This window comes from Oreochromis niloticus, linkage group LG8 (genome assembly GCF_001858045.2).
Source record: "Oreochromis niloticus isolate F11D_XX linkage group LG8, O_niloticus_UMD_NMBU, whole genome shotgun sequence".
Taxonomy (NCBI): domain Eukaryota; kingdom Metazoa; phylum Chordata; class Actinopteri; order Cichliformes; family Cichlidae; genus Oreochromis; species Oreochromis niloticus.
The window spans coordinates 21,226,937-21,248,987 of record NC_031973.2 but is presented as its reverse complement, the minus strand read 5'-3'; the positions used below and the strand labels follow the sequence as shown (position 1 = coordinate 21,248,987).

Sequence of the window (22,051 nt, the reverse complement as noted above, 5' to 3'; positions counted from 1 at the left end):
CTCCAAACACAATGAGTGGATTGATGCTAACCAAGTCAATTTTGTTCTCATGTAACCGCATCACATTCTCAGAAGTCTCACCTGAATCATTCAGGTGTTTCTTTCTTTTTTTTACAAGTTTGTAAGAATTTGACCATTTTTGCTACGCAGTGTTACAGATACTTTTCAGTGGTACCGAAAACATGTAGAGGTTCTCTTGCTCGTCTTGCTAAGCAGACTGGGAACAAACGAAATATCAAAGAGGGGGATAAGTGTGAACTGTACATGCTGTTTCATATGGAGTGCTGGCAGCTCACCAAACAATAGCAGTGACTAAGAGACAAAACAAAACAAGTCCCCACTCACCAGCAAACACACACACACACACACACACACACACACACACACACACACACACACACACACACAGGCTGAGAGCAGAAAACAACTATTCATTCAAAAGATTAGAACTGCTGCCAGGAGACAAGACAGCCACCCACACACACATACACATACACACTTTCTGGGAATATATTTCTTAAATATAGATGATCTAACATTCACTGACTGATTATCAGGTTATATGATGTGCATAGCTCCCAAATAAAAAACAAAAAGAGTTGGAAAGTCAATAATCTTAATATCAGGTATACAAAGTAAACAAAATATCAAAGAAAACTGGAGGAACAGGAACCCCCCTCCCATGTTTACGTGGTTATTCCGATCATTTCTACCTTATACCAGCAGTTGAGTTTAGATTACATACTGAACACAGTGGGAGAAACAGCTCGCATAGCACCGCCCACTCGTTTAAAGTGGATTTTTTTTATTCTTTTCCTTATCTTTTTTTCATTAATAGATAATTACATGCTCATATATTTGGGGGAAGAGGTGGGGTGGGCAGATCGCCAGTCTGTCACAGGACAGATGACCATTCACAACTATGTTAGAGTGGATATCCTTAATATGGTAGTATCACAAGTACATACGTTTATGGCTGTAAACACAAAGGTTTCTCCAACTTTTTCTTTAGGAGGGGCAGAAGATTGAAATGTAAGAGGTGGATTAATTTAGGGGTTCCTCAAATTCCCTGTATAGAGTCTGTCTGTCTAAATAGATTTCAATAAGTCCCCTAATTACTGTCTTTCTCCTCAGATTCATGTGGGAATAAATAACTAATTCTATAAGTATGCTAAGGCTACTTTCAGGTTGTCACAGGAGGTTGTGACAGCAGATAGGCTCTGCCTTTTTGATTTGGCAGATTGTTTTAAGATGATGCCCTTCCTTACGCAACCCCCAGGGGACTATTGTCTCCCACCACTGGGAGGAATCTATCATTTGTTAGGTGAGTGTGTAAACCACTACACTGTGGAGCCACTCCTTTCAGTACACTAAACCAGCTCATGAGTGGTGAGAACTGGAAAAAAAGACAAAAGAAATCACCCCACCTCTGAGAATTTATTAGCACAAGCACATACTGCCATAAAAAGGCAGCAGCCTACACATCCTGAAAACAATGCACGCTGTATAAAGTCTATTAACACTACACTTTTTCTCTACTTCTCAAGGACCACATGTGAAGGAAATGTAGAAAATTCAAAGAGCACCAAAAACATTTGAAGTTAACATTTGATCAGTTGGATCAGTAAGATGAGGCCGGACACATATTTGCACAAACAACCATTTTGATTCCCACCTACACCAGTCTGTTGTGCTCTGACTGTCTGCTGCCGCTTATCTGCTGATCAGATGAATCAGTCATTAGCAGACAGGGCGCAGGGTCGGTGAAAAACAGCACCAGTCAAGCAATTAACCACGAACGCGCAAACAGAGAGGAGGGAGGAACAACAGCTACCACTGTTCTTGTCCACGCGGAGCTAATTAAGCTGCAGCAACAATTCTGACAGCTAAATAAAGCAATTAGGACACTCTTTGGACAGAGAGAGAAGCAACTTCACAGCAGATGTGACTTTTCGCCAGTGTGCATTTAATTATCCATGGCTGCTGAAGTGCTTTATTAGGAGGTATTCAGGAAAATATGCAGCACCTTCAGCCCTGTTCTGTACTTGTAAGTGAGGCAAATAATGAAGACTCACTCACATCCAGAACCTACTGGTCACAGCTGCTGTTAACAACTAGTTGCTGTATGAAGAGCTTGTTTTTGAAAAACCTGCCCAAAACATTTTCACTCGTTATAAGCTGTAGAAACAGGCCTGTAGAGATAACAATGATGTCATTAGTGCCTGAACCATTGTCCTTTTGGCCAGTGTTGGTATTTGACACTGTAATAACTACAAAACAGCAGCTGATGTTGACAACCAGTATAAACCCATCAGGCACATTTCAGTGGCAGTCTTTAATGACAGCAGCCGCCTCCAGCAGGAGGTCTTCAGGAGTAATTTTCCAGGCCTCTTGAAGGACTTTTTGGATGTTTGCTGCTTTCTGATCTGTTCTCTGTCAAGATGATCCCACACTGCTTCAATAATGTTCAGGTCCAGGCTTCAAGGAGGTCAATCCATGACTGATACTCTTCCGCTGTGTGTTTTTCTATCCAGGTATGGTTTTACTGCAGTGTTTTTTGGGAGTACTGTCATTGTCAAAGATGGTGCTGGGTAGGGCACGCTCTACTCCATCCGCCAACCAACATCACTAGGCAGGCTCTCAGGTGGAACCCTCAAGGCGAAAGAGAGGCTGCCCAAGACACATCTGGAGATGAGACCTCGAGGCAGAAGTAAAAAAGATGAGCTATACCTGAAGCCAACTAGAAAGAATGGCTCAGGACAGAAATCTCTCTTTGGCGACTCTTACCCTGGGAGGGGTGATGGGCAGTAGTAGTATTAGTCATGCTGAAAAATGATTTCCAGACACCTTTCAGATTGCATTGCATGGTCTGAAGGCACTTTTCTGCATTAATAATTCCATCAATTTTAACATGATCCCCAATAATACTGGCTAAAATGCAGCCCCAAACCATGACACCGCCTCCACCGGGTTTTACAGATGGGTGTAGACCAGGGGTGGGCAACTCCAGGCCTCAAATGCTGGTGTCCTGCAGGTTTTAGATGTGTGCTTGATCCAACACAGCAGATTCAAATTGCTGAATGACCTCCTCAACATGTCTTGAAGTTCTCCAGAGGCCTGATAATGAACTAATCATTTGATTCAGGTGTGTTGACCCAGGATGAGATCTAAAACCTGCAGGACACCGGCCCTCAAGGCCTGGAGTTGCCCACCCCTGGTATAGACACTCAGCGTTCCTCTCTCCGTACACCCAGTATTAATGATCTGAAGGAATTTGTCATGATTTTTGCACAAAAATACACACCAAGATACAACTGTTTTAAACTAAGTGGGCAGGTCGTGTGGGGAGACCTTGTTAATTCAAACAATTTGCTTTTTTTCTAGATGCTTCTGACATTTACAACTTGGTTATGTTGCAACATTTCCCAGGAAAATTGAACCACAACTCCCATTTAAACTGGAGGTTTCTTCCTGTAAGAAGGGATTTTACTTCCCACTGTCACCAAGTGCTTGCTCACAGTCTGATTGTTGGGGTTTTTGTGCAGTCTTTACCTCACAATATTAAGCACCTTGAAGCGACTGTTGTTGTCATTTAGCATATTTAGGAATCATCATTTAGGAATAAATTAAATATTTTTCCCAATTTCAAGGGTCTTACAGAAGACATGAGAGTAGAGTGATCAGATGAAATCAGCAAAACAATTATTGTACTTATGACGGCGACATATGTAATGTCATTAAAACCATTTTAAGTGTCAGCTCCTTCTTATAACCTGTCAGCTATGAGCTGATGCTGTGGGGAAAATGACACTGACTGTGTCATGGCGATGATATCAAGTTGTCACTGTGCCTGTGTGGATGCATGTTAAGCTAACTGGCAGTTTTAAAATGACTATAGGTGTGACTGCGAGTGTGAATGACTGATTCGTCTCTTTGTTACCCCGTAACGGACTGCCCTGAATCTCGCCTAATGACAGCTAACACAGGCTCCAGTCTAGGTTAAAAAAAAGTGGATGGATGGATACTAATTCGCTAAATCATTAAACGCTAACAAGCTGCATTATGGGAAATGTGAAATACAAGGTTTAGAGTATGTGAACCATAAAAGTCCGGATTACCTAAGCTCTACTGCATAAGCTTTGAAGTTTTTCCAACATTGCTAAACAACATAGTTTACAGGTGTAATTTTGCACCCATTTGAAACCACACCCAAAAGTGATGTCAAAGTCCACAGGCATGCCTGAGAGTACACTCCCCCATCATCACAGCAAAGGGGGAAATTAAACAGCTGCAGATGTGCAAGATCAACATTTTCTGGGCGTTTTGAGGTACAGGGCAAAATATTCACAGAAACAGCCTCACCAAAGAAGTTTAAATAAATATTACTTTTCAAAAATATTACTTTTCCCCCTCTAATATAACCTGCCATTTGCAGAAAACTGCACAATCGCTCTTCCAAAAGTGTCTTAATCATCAGCCAGGCTCCAGGTTTAGCAATATTATTTTTAAAGGCTTAAAAATCCACATGCAGCAACTTTAACACCATTTGTTAAATCTTCTTTGAGGTTTTTTCCTATCTCTTGTTTTAGAGAAGCTTTTAAGCGCTGGTGGGTACCTTCTCTTTGAAACAAATCTGTTCAGTTATAGATATAGGACACATATTCTTAGCCCGCTGTCACTGTCTCTGCAGACTTTGATCAGGCTGAGGTGTGGATGTATCTGCAGCCTGAGACAGTGTTGCCTGAGCACAGACTACTGGCTACAATAAGCAGACTCCCTAGATATAAATAAATGTTCTCTTAGTGCCGTAGGTGTAGCAGCCCACACAGCCCTTCTCTGCTCTCTGTGCCCGCCTGCTATTTGCCATTTATTCACATCACAGCACTATTATGCCCTCCCATCTCTCACACAGAGATGTGGTACCTGTCTACGCAAGGCTAATCTCTGTTGGTGTGTAGCTGTGGCTATTAGCATCTTTTTATATATATATGTGTGTGTAAATGCAGCTGTTTACCCACCACATAAACACAGCCATCTGTTACAAACAACAACAACATAATCAAAAGAAGTTTTCCGCGTCAACTCTTGGAAACTAAATGAGTGCTCTGATTTGACCTCATTTATAAAGAACAGAGATCTATAATTATCTGAAGGAGGGTTGTGGAGGAGGAAGCAAGCTGGGAGGAAGGGACAGATTTCTCAGAAGGGAGGAATGACAAGCAGAAAACTACAAAGACCTCATTTCATTTTGAGTGTCCAGATGTGACTCTGATGCAGAGAAGGAAGTTTGGTGCAAAGCCTAAATACATATAGGTTGGATAAGTAAGATGGGCAGATGATGTGATCTGTTAAAGTTAGCAGAGGATCTGCCCTTCTGACCTTTTGAAGGCAGATTATTAAAAACTCTGCAGTTTAAAATTAAAGTGTTGCAATCAAACTATGACCACAGTGATGAAAGAAATAGCAATTCCAGATAATTAATATAACATAAATTATTTAAACAGTGATTAAAAAAGACAAAAATGTTTATATGTAAAGCACGTAATCTGAGTTAATATACTATACAAAGGGGTATACGCTCACCAGCCACTTTATTAGGTATGCCTGTTCAGCTCCTTATGAATAAATACCCAATCAGCCAATCACATGGTAGGAACTCATTACATTTAGGCATGTAGAAATATAATGAATAAGGAACAAATTAGGACATTAGGAAGTAAACTTAGTCTTTGTCATCTTATAAAGACAAAGAGTCTATCTTGGACAATCACTCTAGCACCTCTGCGAGGCTGTTCCTGAGCAGAAATCGCGCTTTAATATCCTCCCACACTCGAGGTGACGGCGCTAACGCACTAATTTAGCAGGTTGGTGATAGCATATGTCCGCTATCCAGTTAGTGTGTTTGCCATCAAACTGACTGGATAGTCTGAACATAAAAAAGTGATTCAGAACACAGAAAATAAATGTTGTAAAAGGATCAAAAACTTAATTCATCAATATTTCCACCACGCAAAAAAAACACAAAAAGGAAAAAGGCTGCTAGAAAAAAGGCCGTATTTAAAAATACTGCAGAATCCCCCAGAGCCTGCAAGCTTTGCATAAAGATGACAAGGCTCAGAAATACATGAAGACTAATACTCACTGTTCTAGTCAACAGAAATGCTGTCGTGATACACAACGTGGTTCAAAAAAATGCGCGACACTTGTTCATTGATGATCTGGGTTTGCCGTGATTAACAAGGCTGTCCCTGTCAGGGGCCTCGGAGATCTTATAAAGGCAGTTCTTAATTGATTATTTCTTTCATGCAAAGAAAACTCTTTATTCGTGATTAGAAGACGGTGCCTGCTTTGGTTTCCTGCATGATACTGAACCATCCCCCTGCTACAGAAGACCACAGAGACACCGAAGACTCGGGTACTATGTTAAAGAGACTTGAAAGACCACCATCATTCCTTTTTATCCTGTGGAGAATCTGTGAAGCAGTCACACTCAGAAAATCTAAAGGTCAGACAGTGTACCCCGAGGCAGCTGCTTGCTTGGAAGGCAACTGTCATCCTCGGCTGGATGGTGGTTGAAGTGATATCAAAGAAGCTCATTTAGCGAGAAACGCTCTAAACTGAAGAACGTTCTGTCACAACAAATATAACAGACATGTGTTCATTACGACCACCTGGATCTCTCCAAATAATCAAATGCCATCTGCATTTTGTTTTGCCCTGCAGCTATTTTCAAAATATATTATATTTATTGAGTATCGATCTTCTCCGGCAGACTGTTCCGAAGAAACAAACACATTTTGCAAGTGCTTAATCATTTGGAACAAGGTTTATACTAATAGAAGGAGGCAACTTGTTCCACTCTCGACTGTACCCACTTTGTACTTTGTGTTCATTTCATTGAAGACGCTGTACAAGGCTCCTGTGAGGCGTTTTTTTTTTCCTGTACAGAGTACAGTGCAGCAGCAGCTCGGGAGTAGTTACAAACAAGCTCCAGCCTCTGATTCCTGCAGTCAGAATTAAACACCATCATTATCAGCACCACTAACAAAGCAAGATTTGTGCTCAGTGTGTAGTATGATGAGGCAGACTACTGCCTGGGACCACATTTGGATAATTGTTTTTAATGTCTGAATGGCTACAAATGAGAGATTTTTTGATGGATCTATACATTTAGCTGTTAGAACATAATAAATATTTTCAACTGATTACTTACAAAATCTCAGAGCCAAAATGATGGTACACAGATATTAACTGAACCACACCCTCTGCTCATACACGTGAAAAGAGAGTACACCCTAAAAGCAGAGACTTCGTGATCCTAAGAACCCCCAGTCACTTCATACACAGACACGAAAGCATTGCATTAACTGTGTTGTTAACCACAGACAGTTTTCATGAACCCAAGTGAGACTGCATTTCATCAAACTGCATGAATAAACTGCCAATGGTCCAAATGAGCTTCATTATCCCTGAAGTAAAGGGGATAATGAATTTTAAATCTATCAAACATCAGCAGCAGCAGCAGCTGCAGCAGCAGCAGCAGCCTGTCCTGTACTTTAAGGACTGCATTAAACATCCACTCAAGCTCTCACATTATTACACCTGCACAGCCACCAGCAGATGGGAGGTGATAAAAATCCACGACGTCTGCAAAAATACACAAAAAAGCCACATTTCACACAACACTAGAGAATATCAGCAATGAGAGGAGGATATACTCACCCCAGGCAGTTCATTGCTTTAGCTGTCAGCCATAGCTCAATAATCAGCTAAACGTCTGCACAAGTCTAAAAGCAGCAGTGAGCAGAATACTGGGCTCGTGCACTGCCACTGAGCTGCTCCTCTGTGGGGGATAAAAGGTCTTCTGGGACCTCGGTGCGGCCAGGAGGCCGTCTACACCAAGTGTCAAGAAAAAAATGGTCACCGCACAGAGAAAGCAGGGAAACAGTCTGAGCGGTATAATGAGAGGACAATCTATCAGTGCTAAACACAAACACCCCTTAAGAGAGAGGGAGAGCGAGGTAAGAGAGCTGGGAGACGGGCAAGGATGGAAGTCCACAGAGAGATGCTATTAATGCTGGTATTGGTCCTTGTAGCAGATAGGAGTGTCCCTCATTGCACAAATACCAACTCTCAGCTTTGGATTATTCATGCCTAATTGAAGGCACTAAAAATCTCACATTAAATCTTGTTGCCTCTCTCAGCAGTGACCTCATACAAATGGAAACCCTTCTTACAGTATATTAATATCACGAAAGAGAGTTGAAAGTGGTGTAGTAGTACTGGAGGAAGGAAGCCAGCGTAGTAACAGAATAAAAGCTTCAATTGGCTGGACTTGTGGATGGAGAGGAATCTGTGGACAGACTGTCTGGGGATTTATTTTGGCACACAGACAGCCCATAACTAAAGAGTTGTTCACGTTTGGTTACCTGGCACAATTCTGTCTGGTAGAAAGCCACCTCCACGCATCTTCAAAAAAAAAACCTGCTGGATGTAGCTCCAGATTTTATTTTAATTTTTTTTATTTGAAAGGGCTGCAGAGACAGAGAGAGCAGCATGGCTACCAGTAGTTCCACGAAGCGAGTACTCTCCTAAATCTGTGAGTGGCTCATCATCACAGGCACCTCCATGCAGTGAATGCAGAACACTTTGCCAATCCTCGTTTTCCCCCCTAAAATCTAAGCTCCCAGTTATAGACCCGTCCTTGTCAGTTTAGTCTCTCAGTTTCTCATTAAATGACAGTTTAAGCAACTTGGGAGGGTCACTGTGGATTTACCATGTGTTGCAGATGGAACCCACAAATCTCTCTAATCTGCAACCAAATGTGCAGGAAAATCCACTTTATAGTCATTATGAATTCAATCCATGCAGATTATTTTAGTTTTCACTAGGACCAAAAACATGTGCAAGTCTCTGTGATGCAACACAAAGAGATGGCCTAGTATGGTAACATACTTTAGAGAGCATTTGGCGTTTACAGTTCACTCACAAATTGCTTGCATTGTTTGCATCTCTTTGCATCTTTTCCAATAAAGACTCTAATCTACTTCCTGCCTGTGCAATGTGAGCTCAAACCTCTGTCCCCTACCTGATGCTGGAGATGAGCTGTCGATGTTCGTCAGTGGTGAGTATGTCCGGCAGGACAGAAGCTAACCACTCAACTTTCTTCTCTGCGGCGTACTGCTTCAGCACAGCGAAGAGTCTCTCTTTCACTTCGGGATCATCACCTAAAATCTGGTCGACCTGTTGGAGATTCAAAAAGAGTTTTAGAGAGGAGGGTAGTCAGTAAAAGAGGAAATGCTATGACTTCACTGTTTTTAGCATAAAACCAAACAGAAGTATTTATTTTTTGTGTATATTTTATGCTGTCATTTTCAATTCTCTTGTCATTATTTAACCGAAAACTGAGCCAAGATGCAGAAGCAGTGTATGAAAAACTAAGCACACCCCATGATTCAGTAGCTTGTAGAACCACCTTTAGTAGCAATTACTTGAAGTAATCATTTACTGTATGATTACTGTATGATTAGCGTTGTGGCATTCATTCGTGCACAGCTCTGTTAAGGTCCGACTACAGCACTTTTCAGCCAAGATTTTGTAGAGTAAGTGAGATCATTGTCTTGTTGCATGACCCAGTTTGAGGTGCCGGACAGATGGCCTCACCTTTGACTCTAGAACACTTGTGCTATACAAAATTCATGGCTGACTCAGTGATTGCAAAGTACGTAAGTCCTGTAGCTGCAAAACAGGCCCAAACCATCATCTGTCCATCGCCGTGTTTTGCAGTTGGTATGTGGTGTTTGTACCAATATGTTGTGTTTGTGGCGCTGTACACTATGGTCAAACATCTCCACTTTGGTCTCTTCTTTTCAAAGCACATTTTTCCAGAAGTCTTATGGTTTGTTGCAGGAGTACTGACAGGGACAAGAAAGAAAGCCTTCAGCTTTCAGGCCCATCTTCTGTGGAACCAGCTCCCAGTTTGGATTCAGGAGACAGACACAGTCTTTACTTTTAAGATTAGGTTTAAAACATAGTTAGAATTTGATCATAAACCCTCCCTTAGTTATACTGCAGTAAGCCCAGGCTACTGCAGGCTTCACTGAGTGTTTCTTCTTCACTCACCTTTTTCACTCACTCTGTGTTTATACACTTCTTTGCATTTAATTACTAGTTACTATGAAGTTCTGGCTCTTTTCCACAATGTGTCTTTAGTCCTGACTCCCTCCACTCACCCCCAACTGGATCTGAAGGATTATCCTGTTAAATGGGAGTTTTTCCTTCCCACTGTCACTAAGTGCTTGCTTATAGGGGAATCAGATTGGTGGAGTTTTCTCTGTATTATTGTGGGATCTTTACCTTACCATGTAAAATTCTTAGGGCAACTGTTGTTGAGATTTGGTGCTATAAAAATAAAGTGAACTTGAATTCAAATGCAACTTTGCAAACTTAAAACATGCAGCCATTTTCTTTTTAGAGACAAGAGGTTTACTCCTGGCAACCGTTCCAAACAAGCCACATTTGTTCAGTCTGAAGTTTAAGATTTAACATGATAAGTGAACCCTGAAGAGTCTGAGATGTATCACATTCCTCTGACCTTGGGGTAAATTTACTGGGATGTCCAATCCTGGGAAGATTGGCAACTGTCTTGAATGTTCTGTACTTTTGAACAATCTTTCTCGCTGTAGAATTATGTACTTCAAATGCAATGGCCTTATAACCCCTCACAGACTAATGGGTAGCAGCAATTTCTTCTGTTGAGCACCACATTTCACACAACTAGACCATTCAGGTGTGTTATAACAGACAAACTACCAAAACTTTTGCTTTTATAGAGGTGTTCACTCTTGCTGATGACTATTTACAGTCATTATTCTTAGTCAAGCAGTAGGGTACTTAGTTTTTCACACACTGATTCTGGATTTTGGCTTTGTTTTTCCTAAAGTAATAACAACATGTTGCAATATTTTACGTGTTGCTTTTTCATTTTAAGTTATGTTTAAATAATTTTATAACCTGGTACAAACCAGAATAATATTTTCATTGTGACCTGACACATAAAACCTTCAAATTGAAAGAGGGCGTGTTTTCTTTTCCACATGACTGAAAACAGAACATTGTTGAATGTTGAGTGATTTTATAGAGTTACTATCTGACCTGTCATAAGAAAGTGGATAACTATAGACTTTCATTCATTCTGGTCTCAAAAACATGTCGACATTCTACATTCTGTTACATTAAATATTCATGAAATAAGCACTAAAAACACATAAAACTTAAAATTAAAAAAACAAACATTGTTACATGATGTCCCCGACCTCATCCGAAGTGTGTACGATTGATTGTATATATTAAATGTTGGCAATTATATAAAAGTAATCCCTTTTAACCCAAAGCTCATATTCTGTTGAGCACCAGGCTTCTCTGATCTTTGACTGTATAAAGGACTCTGATGATACACATTTCTTTATATGGTTATCTGCAGCAAGCACACAATATACAGACAGTACAGCTCAGAAGCACTGGGTGCTGCCCTTCATTTGGCTTCTGGAGGTTGGCCAATCATAAGAAAGACAGGTTTTAGTAAGGGAGGCCTTGAAAATAAAGGCGCTTGTTTCAGACACGGGACAAATTGAGGGACTGTAGGATAAATAAGGATTTTATTTTAACCGTGAGTCATGCAGAATTATTCCAGTAGAGGCACAGAAAAAATAAACAGCAACCATAATAGGTCCTTAAATTCATATAAGTTTCTGCAAAATTCTGCTTGGTGCACAGAAATACTTATTTATTTATTTTTTGTCAAATAAGCCCTGCCCTCTCCAAAACAGTTACATGGGAACAAAAAAAGCAGCTTAGGCAGAGAATGTTGTCTTTAATTAGAAAATACCTTTTAACTCGAAACTTACCTTCCTGTTGAACTCCAGAGCCTTGTGTTTGCGGTCCAGTCTCGTCCCCTCTCCACCCATCTGACTGTCCTCTATGCTGATGCTCCGTTTGTGCCTTGGCCCAAGGCACAGCACTCCCAGGCGGAGTGTCCTCCCCTGGGATGCCTTGATTAGTGCCGCAGCCATCTCGTGCTGCCTGACTGGGATACCGTTCACTTCCATGACATAATCCCCAGCCCTCAGGCCTGCACGGCCAGCTGGAGAACAAGGAGAGCAGTCCTCCACCAGTAGGGGGCAGTCTCCCACAATGGTAAACCCAAAACGACCATCTGGACCTGGCGTGATGTCCATCTGTACAAGACATTTGCCTCAGTGTTTGACCACAGAGCATATCCCCCAACAGCTATCCACAATAGTGCAGATCTACTCCTTACTATATTATGACATGCATTTCCACACCCATTAGCCTATGCATGCAGTATTGAGCTGAAGGATTTGAGAGCTGCACGACCTGCTGTATGCGGGACACCACTCCAATGCTGGGAGGGATGTTCTTCTGAGTCTGGGCGATGGCGATGACAGCTTGAGGACCTAGCGTCGACACATTGTGGCCTTCGATCTCCAGGACCTGATCCCCCGCCTGCAACCCTGCCAGGTGGGCACTGCTGCCTTCCTCCACTGACAAGATGTAGCTAGGTCCAGCACCACCAAGGTGGAAGCCAAAATCCTCAGGCCAGCCCTGGTTGGAAGTCGGCATGCTGAGGACTTTTAGAAACAGGGAGAAAAAGTGAGGTTTGCTTCAATATGGAGTCTCGTGGTACTTAGAAATACTTACCCACTGTAGCCAGTGCATTCAAGTTCAGCGACATTGCAAGAAAACTCTATGATACAGTCTTTTGTTTTAAAGAGATTCAGTTTGTTCTCTGTCTCCTTCCCTGTCTTTAGCTGTACATCAAGTGTGGCTCTGTAACCCTCTATGCTGAACCATGACACACTCAGCAGTCCCTGACCTGGTTCATAAACTCTTTCACAGCCAATCAAATTAAAGCATTGAAAGATTGTGACCTTAATTAGCTCAGGAGACAGAAGTTCCTCTTGCTATTTTTTGCACTCAGAGCACATGCATGTCTCTCCTGTCAAACGGTAATTGAATGGAAAAGCAATAACGTGACAGAGCACACCACTGGCTGCATGGATGAACAGGTAAGAGGCTAAATTCCAGGTTAAATAACAGGATTATTTCCAACCAAATGGGAAAATAGCAGGAAATATAAGGCTTTCAGAACCACCTCTAATGGAACAAGTACAAATTTCACAGCAATGAATTGCTATACACCCTGTAGCTCAGCTGTAGGCTAATGATGTGCTGCACAGCTTTCCAAAAGCCACAGCGCAGCAGAATTCACAGAGCTGACGAAGACGAAGGTTATAAAGACTTACAGAAATCTTTGGCTGGATACCGAGAGCCCCGTTTGCTCTGGCGGAAAGAGTATCTGCCCTTTTTGTTTTGCAAAAATTTCTTCATCTTGAATGTCAGATACCCGGTGGCCTGCTAGGAGGCTGTTATCCAGTCTTCTCAAATATAGTGTTTAAAAAAAAAAAAAAAAAAATCCCCACCACCCACAACCCAAAGTCAAAGAGAAAAGGTGACAAACTCAAAATACTGCCCCATTCCTCCTCCCTGAAACCACAGCAGTCTCCTCATGAGCAAAGGGTGAGTGTGCATGAAAAGCAAGTGCAGTCTCTTCCTGTGAGTATGTCAAGGAGTTGGTCCTGCATCTCATCCCTGATTCATCCTAGGGCCAGCCTGCTTGCACAGTGTTAATCAGAAAACTGGGACGCGTGCACCCGCGCACCTCGGTTCCTTAATAATTCTCTCTCCAAAAAGGGTATTGTGAGGCCTCATTTTTCTATAAATACACCCATGTGTCTTTTTTTCCTCCCCCTCCTCTCTTGGCAAGGTGGCTCTCCGTGGGACCGCTCCTGGCCCAGAATCACTCTGCGTCGATGCGAGAAAGCCCGAAGAGCTCTAATTGGAGCGTCTGCATGCCTGTGATTCTCTGCGTACTCTGAAATGGTCAGTCCATTGATAAGGAGCGGGGGCAATTTAAGACTTTAGCCTGTGGGATTAGTGGGATTATCAGCTGAATCTGCTCTCCTCCACCCCCCTTGTTATTAATACTGTAGGAACACATGCTCCCCTCCCCTATTAGATATTTAGAGTGCCTCTAGTGAAGTTTATTTTAGCACTGTGCACACTTTTAGACGTGTATTTATGATGAAATAGGCTAAATGCTACTCTAGTTCAATTCAATTCAATTGTATTTATATAGGGCCAGATCACAGCAACAGTTGTCTCAAGCTGCTTTATATTGTTAGGTAAAGATCGTACAATAATACAAAGAAAACAGAGAAAACCCCAACAATCATATGAGCAACACTGGTGACAGTGGGACAGAAAAACTCCCTTTTAACAGGAAGAAACTTCCAGCAGAGCCAGGATCAGGCAGGCGTGGCCATTTGCCATAATCAGTTGGGGTAGTTCCAAGTTAAAACTTTTAACTGAAAATTTATGGTGTCAATGTGCTGATTAAAAATCAGCCCGATGGATTTATCAGCCGATATCAGCTATTTGCCCACATATCAATATCAACATCAAGAAAGAAAAACCCTTCAACCATGCTATGGGTGCTGATGCTCACATCAAGTTTTACTTTTACAGTAATACATGTATTTTTTTTAACTGACATGCATAACAGCTGGAGAGGAAGCTGAGGAAGTGCGCAGGTGGGCTTACTGGAGTGTAAACTGTCATTAGTGCCAAAGCGCACAATAAGGAACAAACAGTTCAGTGCAAACTGAATAATTAAACACAACGGACTGCATCTCCAAACACACTTTTCACTTCAATCAAACTCTCCTCTTACACTTACAGTCTTAAAGACGATTGAGTCGTCTGTGACAAGATGTGCGACAGAAAAACTTTAAACCACCTGAAACAATTTATCTTTTGACAAAGAAAATTGTCATTTCAGGTATAAAGCTGTAATATTGATTTCAAACTGTAACAGCAGATACGCTCGTGGCACTGTAACTTGATTTATCCGACATAAGAGACAATAAAAAATGATTAAGGCACCCAGCACAGCACATCCAAACATTCAGTACCTGTTTAAGCAGCATTCGGAGATGAGCCTGCACAGCTCCTGAGTAATGCTCCCCTCTGCAGCTCTGTGAGCTGTAATATGAGTGTTGGGCCATGTCCGCAACAGTATCCACTGACTGGTGTCCTGTGGTGCCTTGTTGCATTGTGTGTAGCACTGGATTGCAGAGACAAACAGCAAACAGTTAATGTTTTCATTCAGGCACCAAAGTCAAACACTATAGGCCGACATCAGCCTCGATGGCGGGTATTGGTCTATAATCAAACCAGATGACAGTAGCTGATATTTGTTTGTCATTGTCAGATCAATTTTTGAACAAAATAGATGTTCAAAGCTAGTGTAATGAAGAGTTGAAAGACATTTCTTCATGTCTCTGGCACAAAAGGTGGGATAAAAGCATCGCTCACAGCACTGTAACTTGATTTATCTTATATAACAGTCAATAAAAGATGATTAAAGCACCAGCTCAGCGCATCCAGACATTCAATAAACAAAAGGAAGTTAACTGTTGTTATACTGAAATTATATATTTAAAATTCTCCTTTTTTGAAGTTTGTGTGCCAACTTTTAGACAAAACCTTTTATGCTTCAATGCATGTTTTAAAAAGTAAAAAAAAAAAAAAGAGAGAGAGAGTAGGTATAAAATACTTCAATTACTCACATGTATTTTGGACAGTGGAAACAAACATTACTGTTGATGCTATCTCACAGATCATCTTCCACACTGGATTCCTCAGGTAGCAAAGCTCCAGACATCACCTCTCTCTTTCTTGAACTATAGAAACTGCTGGCAGAAATCCCCTCAATGAACTAGTGAATTAACCAATAACACATTTAACAGTAAAATCAAGAGTAATGCATTTATAAAACATGTATTATTGGCTCTGGCAAAGGCCTCAAAACTTCCAGTTTATACACTCACCAGTCACTTCATTAAGTACACCTTGGACACCCTTTTGCCTTCAGGACTGCCTTCATTCTTTGTGGCACACATTCAACATTCCTCCCTTGACACTGCACATGATCCAGCTAGAAGCAGCCATCATAGAGAGATGCACATGGTTGGCAAAAATACTCAGGTGGGATGTGGAATTTAAATGATGCTCATTTGGTAAAGGGGCCTAAAGTGTGCCAAAAAATGCCCCACACACTATTATACCACCAGCAGCAGCCTGAACCATTAAGACAAAGCAGGATGAATCCCTGCTTCATGGTTTTTACTCCAAATTCCGACCTTGACAATTACATGTCAAAGCAGGCTCCAGGCAACATTTTTCCAGTCTTCTGTCCAAGTTTGGTGAGCCTGTGAGAATTCTAGCCTCAGTTTCTTGATCTTAGCTGAGATTGCACCTGGTGTGGTCGCTGCTGTAGCCTATTTTCTTCAAGTGTTGATGTGTTTTGAGTTTAGAGTAACTCTGCGATGAGTTATTTGAGTTTTTATTGCCTTCCTGTTAGCTTTTTCTTTGACTTCTAGCATCAACAAGACATTTTCACCCAGAGAACTGCCGCTCACTGGATATTGACTCTTTTTTGGTACCATCCTCTGTAAAACCTAGAGATGCTTGTGTGGGAAAATCACAGTCAACCAGCAGTTTCTGAAATACTTGGAGCAGCCTGTCCAGCCCCAACAGCAATGCCACATTCAAAGTCACTTAAATCACCTTTCATCCTTATTCTGATGCTCAGTTTAGTGAACTTCAGCAGGTCGTCTTGGCTATGTCTGCATCGGTAACTGCACTGAGCTGCTGCCATAGGCTGATTTAACATTTGCGTTAACAATGTAGTAACCAATGAGTGTATGTGGGTAGTGATGTGCATCATAGCTCTTTTTTTTAAATAGAAGACGTTTAAGCAATGGGGATGTAAACTGTCGAAAAATAACTGGATTTTCAATAAAAGAAAGAGCTCACTCTGGCTGAATGCACTTGTCTTGCCAGCTCCCTGTATGGCTATTAATACACGTTTATAACAGGAGACAGGGACTTTTAACGGAAAGTATAGTTACAACTTTTAAAATTAATAATCCACTCTCTTAATCAGCCGGAAAAACCCCCAAAAAACAAAACAGACTTTTCATTTATTTCAGTGTAAAGTAAAAAGGAGTAGGACACACACACTGTCCTCTCACAGCGGGGAGGCTTCGACGTTAGCCCAGCCCATCAGCGATGCTAAGGAAGTAGCATTGTTTACAGGGGCAGGACGTGAGCATGGAGCAAAAGTGAAACTAGAAGCCTCCTAAACCGACTGTTGACTTGAGACAAACACTAAAAGGCAGCTATGTGTAACCCCGACTAGATGGTAAGGGGAGAGCGAGCATGAAAATGGGTTTACAAGGTGAAGAAACGAAGACTTGGTTCAGTTTTGCTAACGCTGCTGTGTGGGCGCTGAGAGGTTTCAGCGCATGCTAACCTAACTTGTTCACCTGAGTCGTTTTTAAAGGTCTTTAACGCGTTTAAAGGAAGTAACCATGACTAAGAATCAACTGTAACAAAGCTTAATTGTTTCTTGTTAAGCTTGCTACCTGCTCTCGGTGAGTTTGTACCGTAAACACCTGTTGTTTGCCTCTCTGTGATGCTGCCAGGTGAGATATGGATTTCCTGACGCTGTTTGGTATTTACGTCGTGGTGGTGCTCACATGTATAGCTCTAGTGTGCAGATACTCCGGCCAGCAACACAGCCCCCTTAATTCACTCTACAGCTTTGCGTTAAAGGTAAGAAAAGAGCAGAAACAGGATGAGTATGAAGCTTTTCTTTTTATGCATTTCCAAAAAGCGACACTATGTGGCGCTGTTGTCTCAATATAAAGAAAAACCTATCCACTCCAGTTAGAACTATGTGCTTTTTTTTCACAGAGACTTGCATCTATTACTCCAAAATGGCTGCAGAAGTTTTCACAGTGGACCTTGCACAGACTGTTCCATCAGAGGTTTGTAGTTCACGCTTAGTGTTTACAGAGTTTAATGTTTATTTAAGGCTCTATTCAGTGTTATTTGCATTGGACTGCAGGAGCAACGCGTTCATATACCTGCACATCCTGCTGGAGGGCGCCGTGTATGCAGAGTTCACCTACGAGGTGTTTGGCTTCTGTAGGGAGATGGACACCACTCTGATCAGCCTATCTGTGCCTTATATCCTGTTGGCCATCAAGACCTCCTTCTTCTACCTCTGCATCAAGACAGACCCAGGTTTGACCACATCTTGTTTAAATGTGTGGTGGTGGTGTCATCAATGGCAGTGTGTTATCTCACTTCTCTCCATCTGTCAGGCACAGTGACAAAGAAGAAAGTTGCCGGTCAGCTGCACATCTATTCGTACGACAGGAGATTGTTTCACCCGGGAATCTCATGTTCGACTTGCCAGCTTGTCAAACCAGCCCGCTCAAAACACTGTAGTGAGTGCTTTTTAATTTGTCAATGTTAGCACCTGAGGTACTGGGAGAAAAACAAAGGTAGCGTGTCTTAGTGCTGACTGTAACTCCTCCTGTGATTCAGGGGTCTGCAACAGGTGTGTGCAGCGTTTCGACCACCACTGCGTCTGGGTGAACAACTGCATCGGTGCTCAGAACACACGTTACTTCCTGCTCTACCTCTTCAGCGTCTGTGCCATGGCGTTCGACATCGCCCTGTTAACGGTGGACATGCTGCTTCATGTTGTGCTGCGCACAGGGCTCCTGGGGGCCAGTTACTTAGATGAGAACGGCCAACGGCAGCCAGCGGGATTTCTGTTTGTGGTGCAGGTACTGCTGACACGCTGAATATTGCACACAGCTGTTTTTGCTTCTAACTGAAATTGAATTTTAATAACCCGCCCCTCCTCCCATTTTTTTCTTCCAGCATCTCTTCCTTACTTTTCCCCGAATCATCTTCATGCTGGGCTTCTTACTTTTCGTATTCTTCCTCCTGGCGGGTTACACCATGTTCCATTCCTTTCTGGCTGTTGTGAACCAGACCTCCAATGAGTGGTACAAAAGTCGAGGCTACGTTTGCCAGCACTGCCACCCATCTACAGTGGCTGATATTCTCTGTAGCCCCGTCCCAGATCACTCTAAAAGATACTACTACAGCAGGGGGGTCCTCCGAAACCTGGGGGAGATTTTCTTCCCTCCACAGCCTGTTCAGAAAAAAGACAATTGATTGGTTACATGTAATGTCTACGATAACTAATGTAAACACTACTGGAAAATAAAGTTTATTGGTTTCTTTATGGCCTCTGGTTTGTGAATTGCTGATTGTTTTAATTAACTGTTGCAGCTACAAACTTACCTAATCAAACACTTAGAGGTAACTTCTGTGATAACGTTGAAGCCCAAAGTAGCTGCTGCTTGTGGGGTTAATGGGGATGTATTTACACAAGTTATTTTGATGGCTGAGGAGAGGTTTTTTTTAAAAATGTTTTTACGTTTAAATTTTTATGACCAGTGTTGGAGTTTTTGTAATATGAAAAAGTTAAGAAGTTGGGAGGAGGCTAAGATTCCAAGAAAAATAAAGTATAGATGAAGACACAATAATATAACATTGAAAAGAAAAAGCTGACCCTACCTTGGAACTTCAGCTAAACGTAAGGAACGTGTTTCCAGTCGACACTGAACAAAAAAAAATAAATAAAAATCAGCTATACATCCAGTGTTCTGATTTTTTCTTAAACTTTATTGAAACCACAATACAAAGTAACATAACAATTAAAAAAATCAGAAGATGGGTTAGAAAACAAATGTGTTTGCTGATTGAGTTAATCATCATCATAAAGCACCTGTTCTTCTAAATTAAAAATAAAATAAAATATTTAATTACTTTTATTTTATCAAAGCGGAAGTTTGACCGGACTTCTTAGTGTGTGGCTCCTGTCGCTTTAAGCCGGTGCGGAAGTACTCGCTGCATTGATGCAACGCTCGGCGGTCAGAAGGTCAGGCTCCGGTGGATTGGAGCTCCTCACACAGCACACCAAAACCGGTTGTTTTGACCGGTTATTAACGGTTAACATTTACAGCTCGCCTCTTTGTCTCCTGACATAGCGCTACTACTTTACTTGAGTAAGTATCGTGACATTAGAGGCTTTTTTCCCGGTGAGGAAAGCAACGTCCAGTAGCGATAGCTGCCAGCCGGTAAAGCTTCCCGTTTTTAAATTTCTTCACGCTCCGTTCGCCGCAGTCTTCCCCGATGTCTGTGTCAAAATGCACCCGGCTGAGCGGAGCTCTGGTGAAGCAGCTGCTGGACTCTGTGGACAGCATCCTGTTCGACTGCGACGGCGTCATCTGGCGGGGGGACCAGGCCATTCCCGGAGCTCCTCAAGTCATAAACCTTCTCAAGGAAAATGGCAAGAGGGTGTTCTTCGTCACCAACAACAGCACTAAGTCCAGGAAGATGTACGCCGATAAAATGACCGCGCTGGGCTTCGACGTGACGGAAGATGAAGTGTTCGGGACCGCGTACTGCTGCGCTATGTACCTGAAAACGGTCTGCAAGCTGGAGGGCAAAGTGTACCTGATAGGAAGCAACGCGATGAGGCAGGAGCTGGAGGCGGTGGGGATCCAGCAGACCGGGGTGGGACCCGACCACATCTGCGGAAAGCCGATTGACTGGGCCAACGTGCCCCTGGATCCCGAGGTGAAAGCGGTGGTGGTCGGTTTCGATGAGCATTTCAGTTACATGAAATTGAACCGAGCCATGCAGTATCTGACCCAGCAGGGTTGTCTGTTTGTGGGGACCAACAGGGACACCAGGCTGCCCCTGGAGGGAGGCAAGGCCGTCCCAGGTAAACAGTTACTCTGCACTTTGTTCCATTTAACGCATTTTTAAAACTCAGTAGGTGCCTTTTGTTTGCTTTTATTTCGGTCAGAATATCCACAGAACTGTTTTCAGAGTAATGTCAGCACAAGCGATTTATTGTTCAGCCGTGTTTAACCCTAAACAGAGGTTAGAAGACCTGAATAGAGGCAGTGCTGAGGCTTTTAAGTGTATTGGCAACGATTTATTTTCAATCTTGTCCTCTTTCCTGTTAATCTGAACAAACCTAATCTGTAGGATTAAACAGTAAACGGTCACCTCACCTCCTGACTGTCACTCTTAACCTTCAGGTACCGGCTGTCTGCTTCAGGCCGTTGAGACAGCAGCCCAGCGTGAGGCCCAGACGGTTGGGAAGCCCAACCACTTCATGTTCGACTGTGTGGCCTCCCAGTTTGGTGTGAAAGCCGACCGTTGCCTGATGGTCGGCGACCGTCTGGACACTGACATCTTGCTGGGCTCCAACTGCGGCCTGAAGACCCTTCTAACCCTCACGGGGGTCAGCACTGTGGCGGATGCTGAAGCCCATCAGAAAAGCGGCTGCCCAGAGAGGCAGGGGATGGTGCCGGATTACTACGTGGAGAGCATCGCGGACCTCCTTCCAGCTCTGCAGGGATGAGACTGAGAAACCTGCACAACACTCAGGATCCAGTGTTTTTTGTTTTGTTTTTTTCTTTAAAAAAGGGAATTTTTTTGTTTTGTGTTGTTTTCTGCTGCTTCAGATAATCTCTGTAACAGCACTTACCTGCTGTGGGACAGGAGACTAAAGCTACAGAAGCTCTATCTATATTTTATTTTATCTGCTAAACCTAATTTTAATATGTTTTAAGTGATTATTAACAGCGTGAGAACAATAATCCTCAGTATTTTTTTCAATGTATTTAAGCGTTAAGAGTTGCGTTGCATAAATGAGTGTGTTCCTTTCTTTTTTTTTTAAAAGATGTCAGTGAACTATAAAAGCCCCTACCAGATATGCAATGTAACCTCTTGAGCAACTACAAGTCAAACTTGGGAAGAGAAGTGAGCACACACGAAGTGTCAACAGTTTAGTAATAAGGTTTACATCATTGTTCCAACGGGCAGAATCAGACTGAAAGGCGCTGAACTGGCTGAACTTGAGCTTTCTTTGTTCTGTATTCTAAGACCTCAACACAATGTTCCGATATCTGCATTTAGATTCAAGGGATTGTGCAAGAGTAATATTTGGATCCGTCATGTTATT

At 42.3% G+C, this 22,051-nt stretch overlaps 3 protein-coding genes and 1 long non-coding RNA gene across 6 annotated transcripts in view; 2 read left to right on the top strand and 2 right to left on the bottom strand.

Annotated features, from left to right (window-relative positions):
- grid2ipb (glutamate receptor, ionotropic, delta 2 (Grid2) interacting protein, b) overlaps positions 1–13,480 on the bottom strand; it is a 39,227-nt gene extending 25,747 nt beyond the window's left edge. The window contains 4 exon segments of the mRNA XM_013273721.3: positions 9,089–9,243; positions 11,907–12,236; positions 12,397–12,650; positions 13,326–13,480. Of these exon segments, the coding sequence (XP_013129175.3) occupies positions 9,089–9,243; positions 11,907–12,236; positions 12,397–12,650; positions 13,326–13,410 (824 nt within the window). The 5' untranslated portion in view covers positions 13,411–13,480.
- A 3,689-nt stretch (positions 13,481–17,169) lies between these two features.
- On the top strand, positions 17,170–19,254 carry zdhhc4 (zDHHC palmitoyltransferase 4). 2 transcript variants are annotated; one of them, XM_003438717.5, is made up of 7 exons: positions 17,170–17,347; positions 17,631–17,760; positions 17,902–17,975; positions 18,056–18,234; positions 18,315–18,440; positions 18,541–18,785; positions 18,883–19,254. In XM_003438717.5, exons 2-7 carry the CDS (start codon positions 17,638–17,640, stop codon positions 19,180–19,182), a joined length of 1,047 nt encoding a protein of 348 aa, XP_003438765.1. In that variant the 5' UTR covers positions 17,170–17,347; positions 17,631–17,637; the 3' UTR covers positions 19,183–19,254. The 2 variants fall into 2 exon arrangements, with proteins under 2 accessions (XP_003438765.1, XP_019218332.1); XM_019362787.2 differs by lacking the exon at positions 17,170–17,347 and adding an exon at positions 17,354–17,488.
- On the bottom strand, positions 19,237–19,971 carry LOC112847722 (uncharacterized). The gene is made up of 2 exons (XR_003221453.1): positions 19,840–19,971; positions 19,237–19,631 (listed from the first exon to the last, which is right to left on the bottom strand). It is a non-coding gene; the product is annotated as an uncharacterized LOC112847722 (long non-coding RNA).
- Positions 19,931–22,029, top strand: pgp (phosphoglycolate phosphatase). 2 transcript variants are annotated; one of them, XM_003438718.5, is made up of 3 exons: positions 19,931–20,078; positions 20,197–20,800; positions 21,123–21,448. In XM_003438718.5, the coding sequence occupies exons 2-3, from the start codon at positions 20,206–20,208 to the stop codon at positions 21,446–21,448; spliced, it is 921 nt and encodes a 306-aa protein (XP_003438766.1). In that variant the 5' UTR covers positions 19,931–20,078; positions 20,197–20,205. The 2 variants fall into 2 exon arrangements, with proteins under 2 accessions (XP_003438766.1, XP_019218329.1); XM_019362784.2 differs by having other exon boundaries at positions 19,931–20,800; positions 21,123–22,029.
- The last annotated feature ends 22 nt before the right edge of the window (positions 22,030–22,051 follow it).

Coding starts and splice junctions, on each gene's coding strand:
- pgp (XM_019362784.2), top strand. CDS start 20,206: ATGTCTGTGTCAAAATGCACCCGGCTGAGCGGAGCTCTGGTGAAGCAG. Junction 20,801..21,122: donor GGGAGGCAAGGCCGTCCCAG/GTAAACAGTTAC, acceptor CTTAACCTTCAG/GTACCGGCTGTCTGCTTCAG.
- zdhhc4 (XM_003438717.5), top strand. CDS start 17,638: ATGGATTTCCTGACGCTGTTTGGTATTTACGTCGTGGTGGTGCTCACA. Junction 17,761..17,901: donor TCTACAGCTTTGCGTTAAAG/GTAAGAAAAGAG, acceptor TTTTTTTCACAG/AGACTTGCATCTATTACTCC. Junction 18,235..18,314: donor CTGCATCAAGACAGACCCAG/GTTTGACCACAT, acceptor TCCATCTGTCAG/GCACAGTGACAAAGAAGAAA.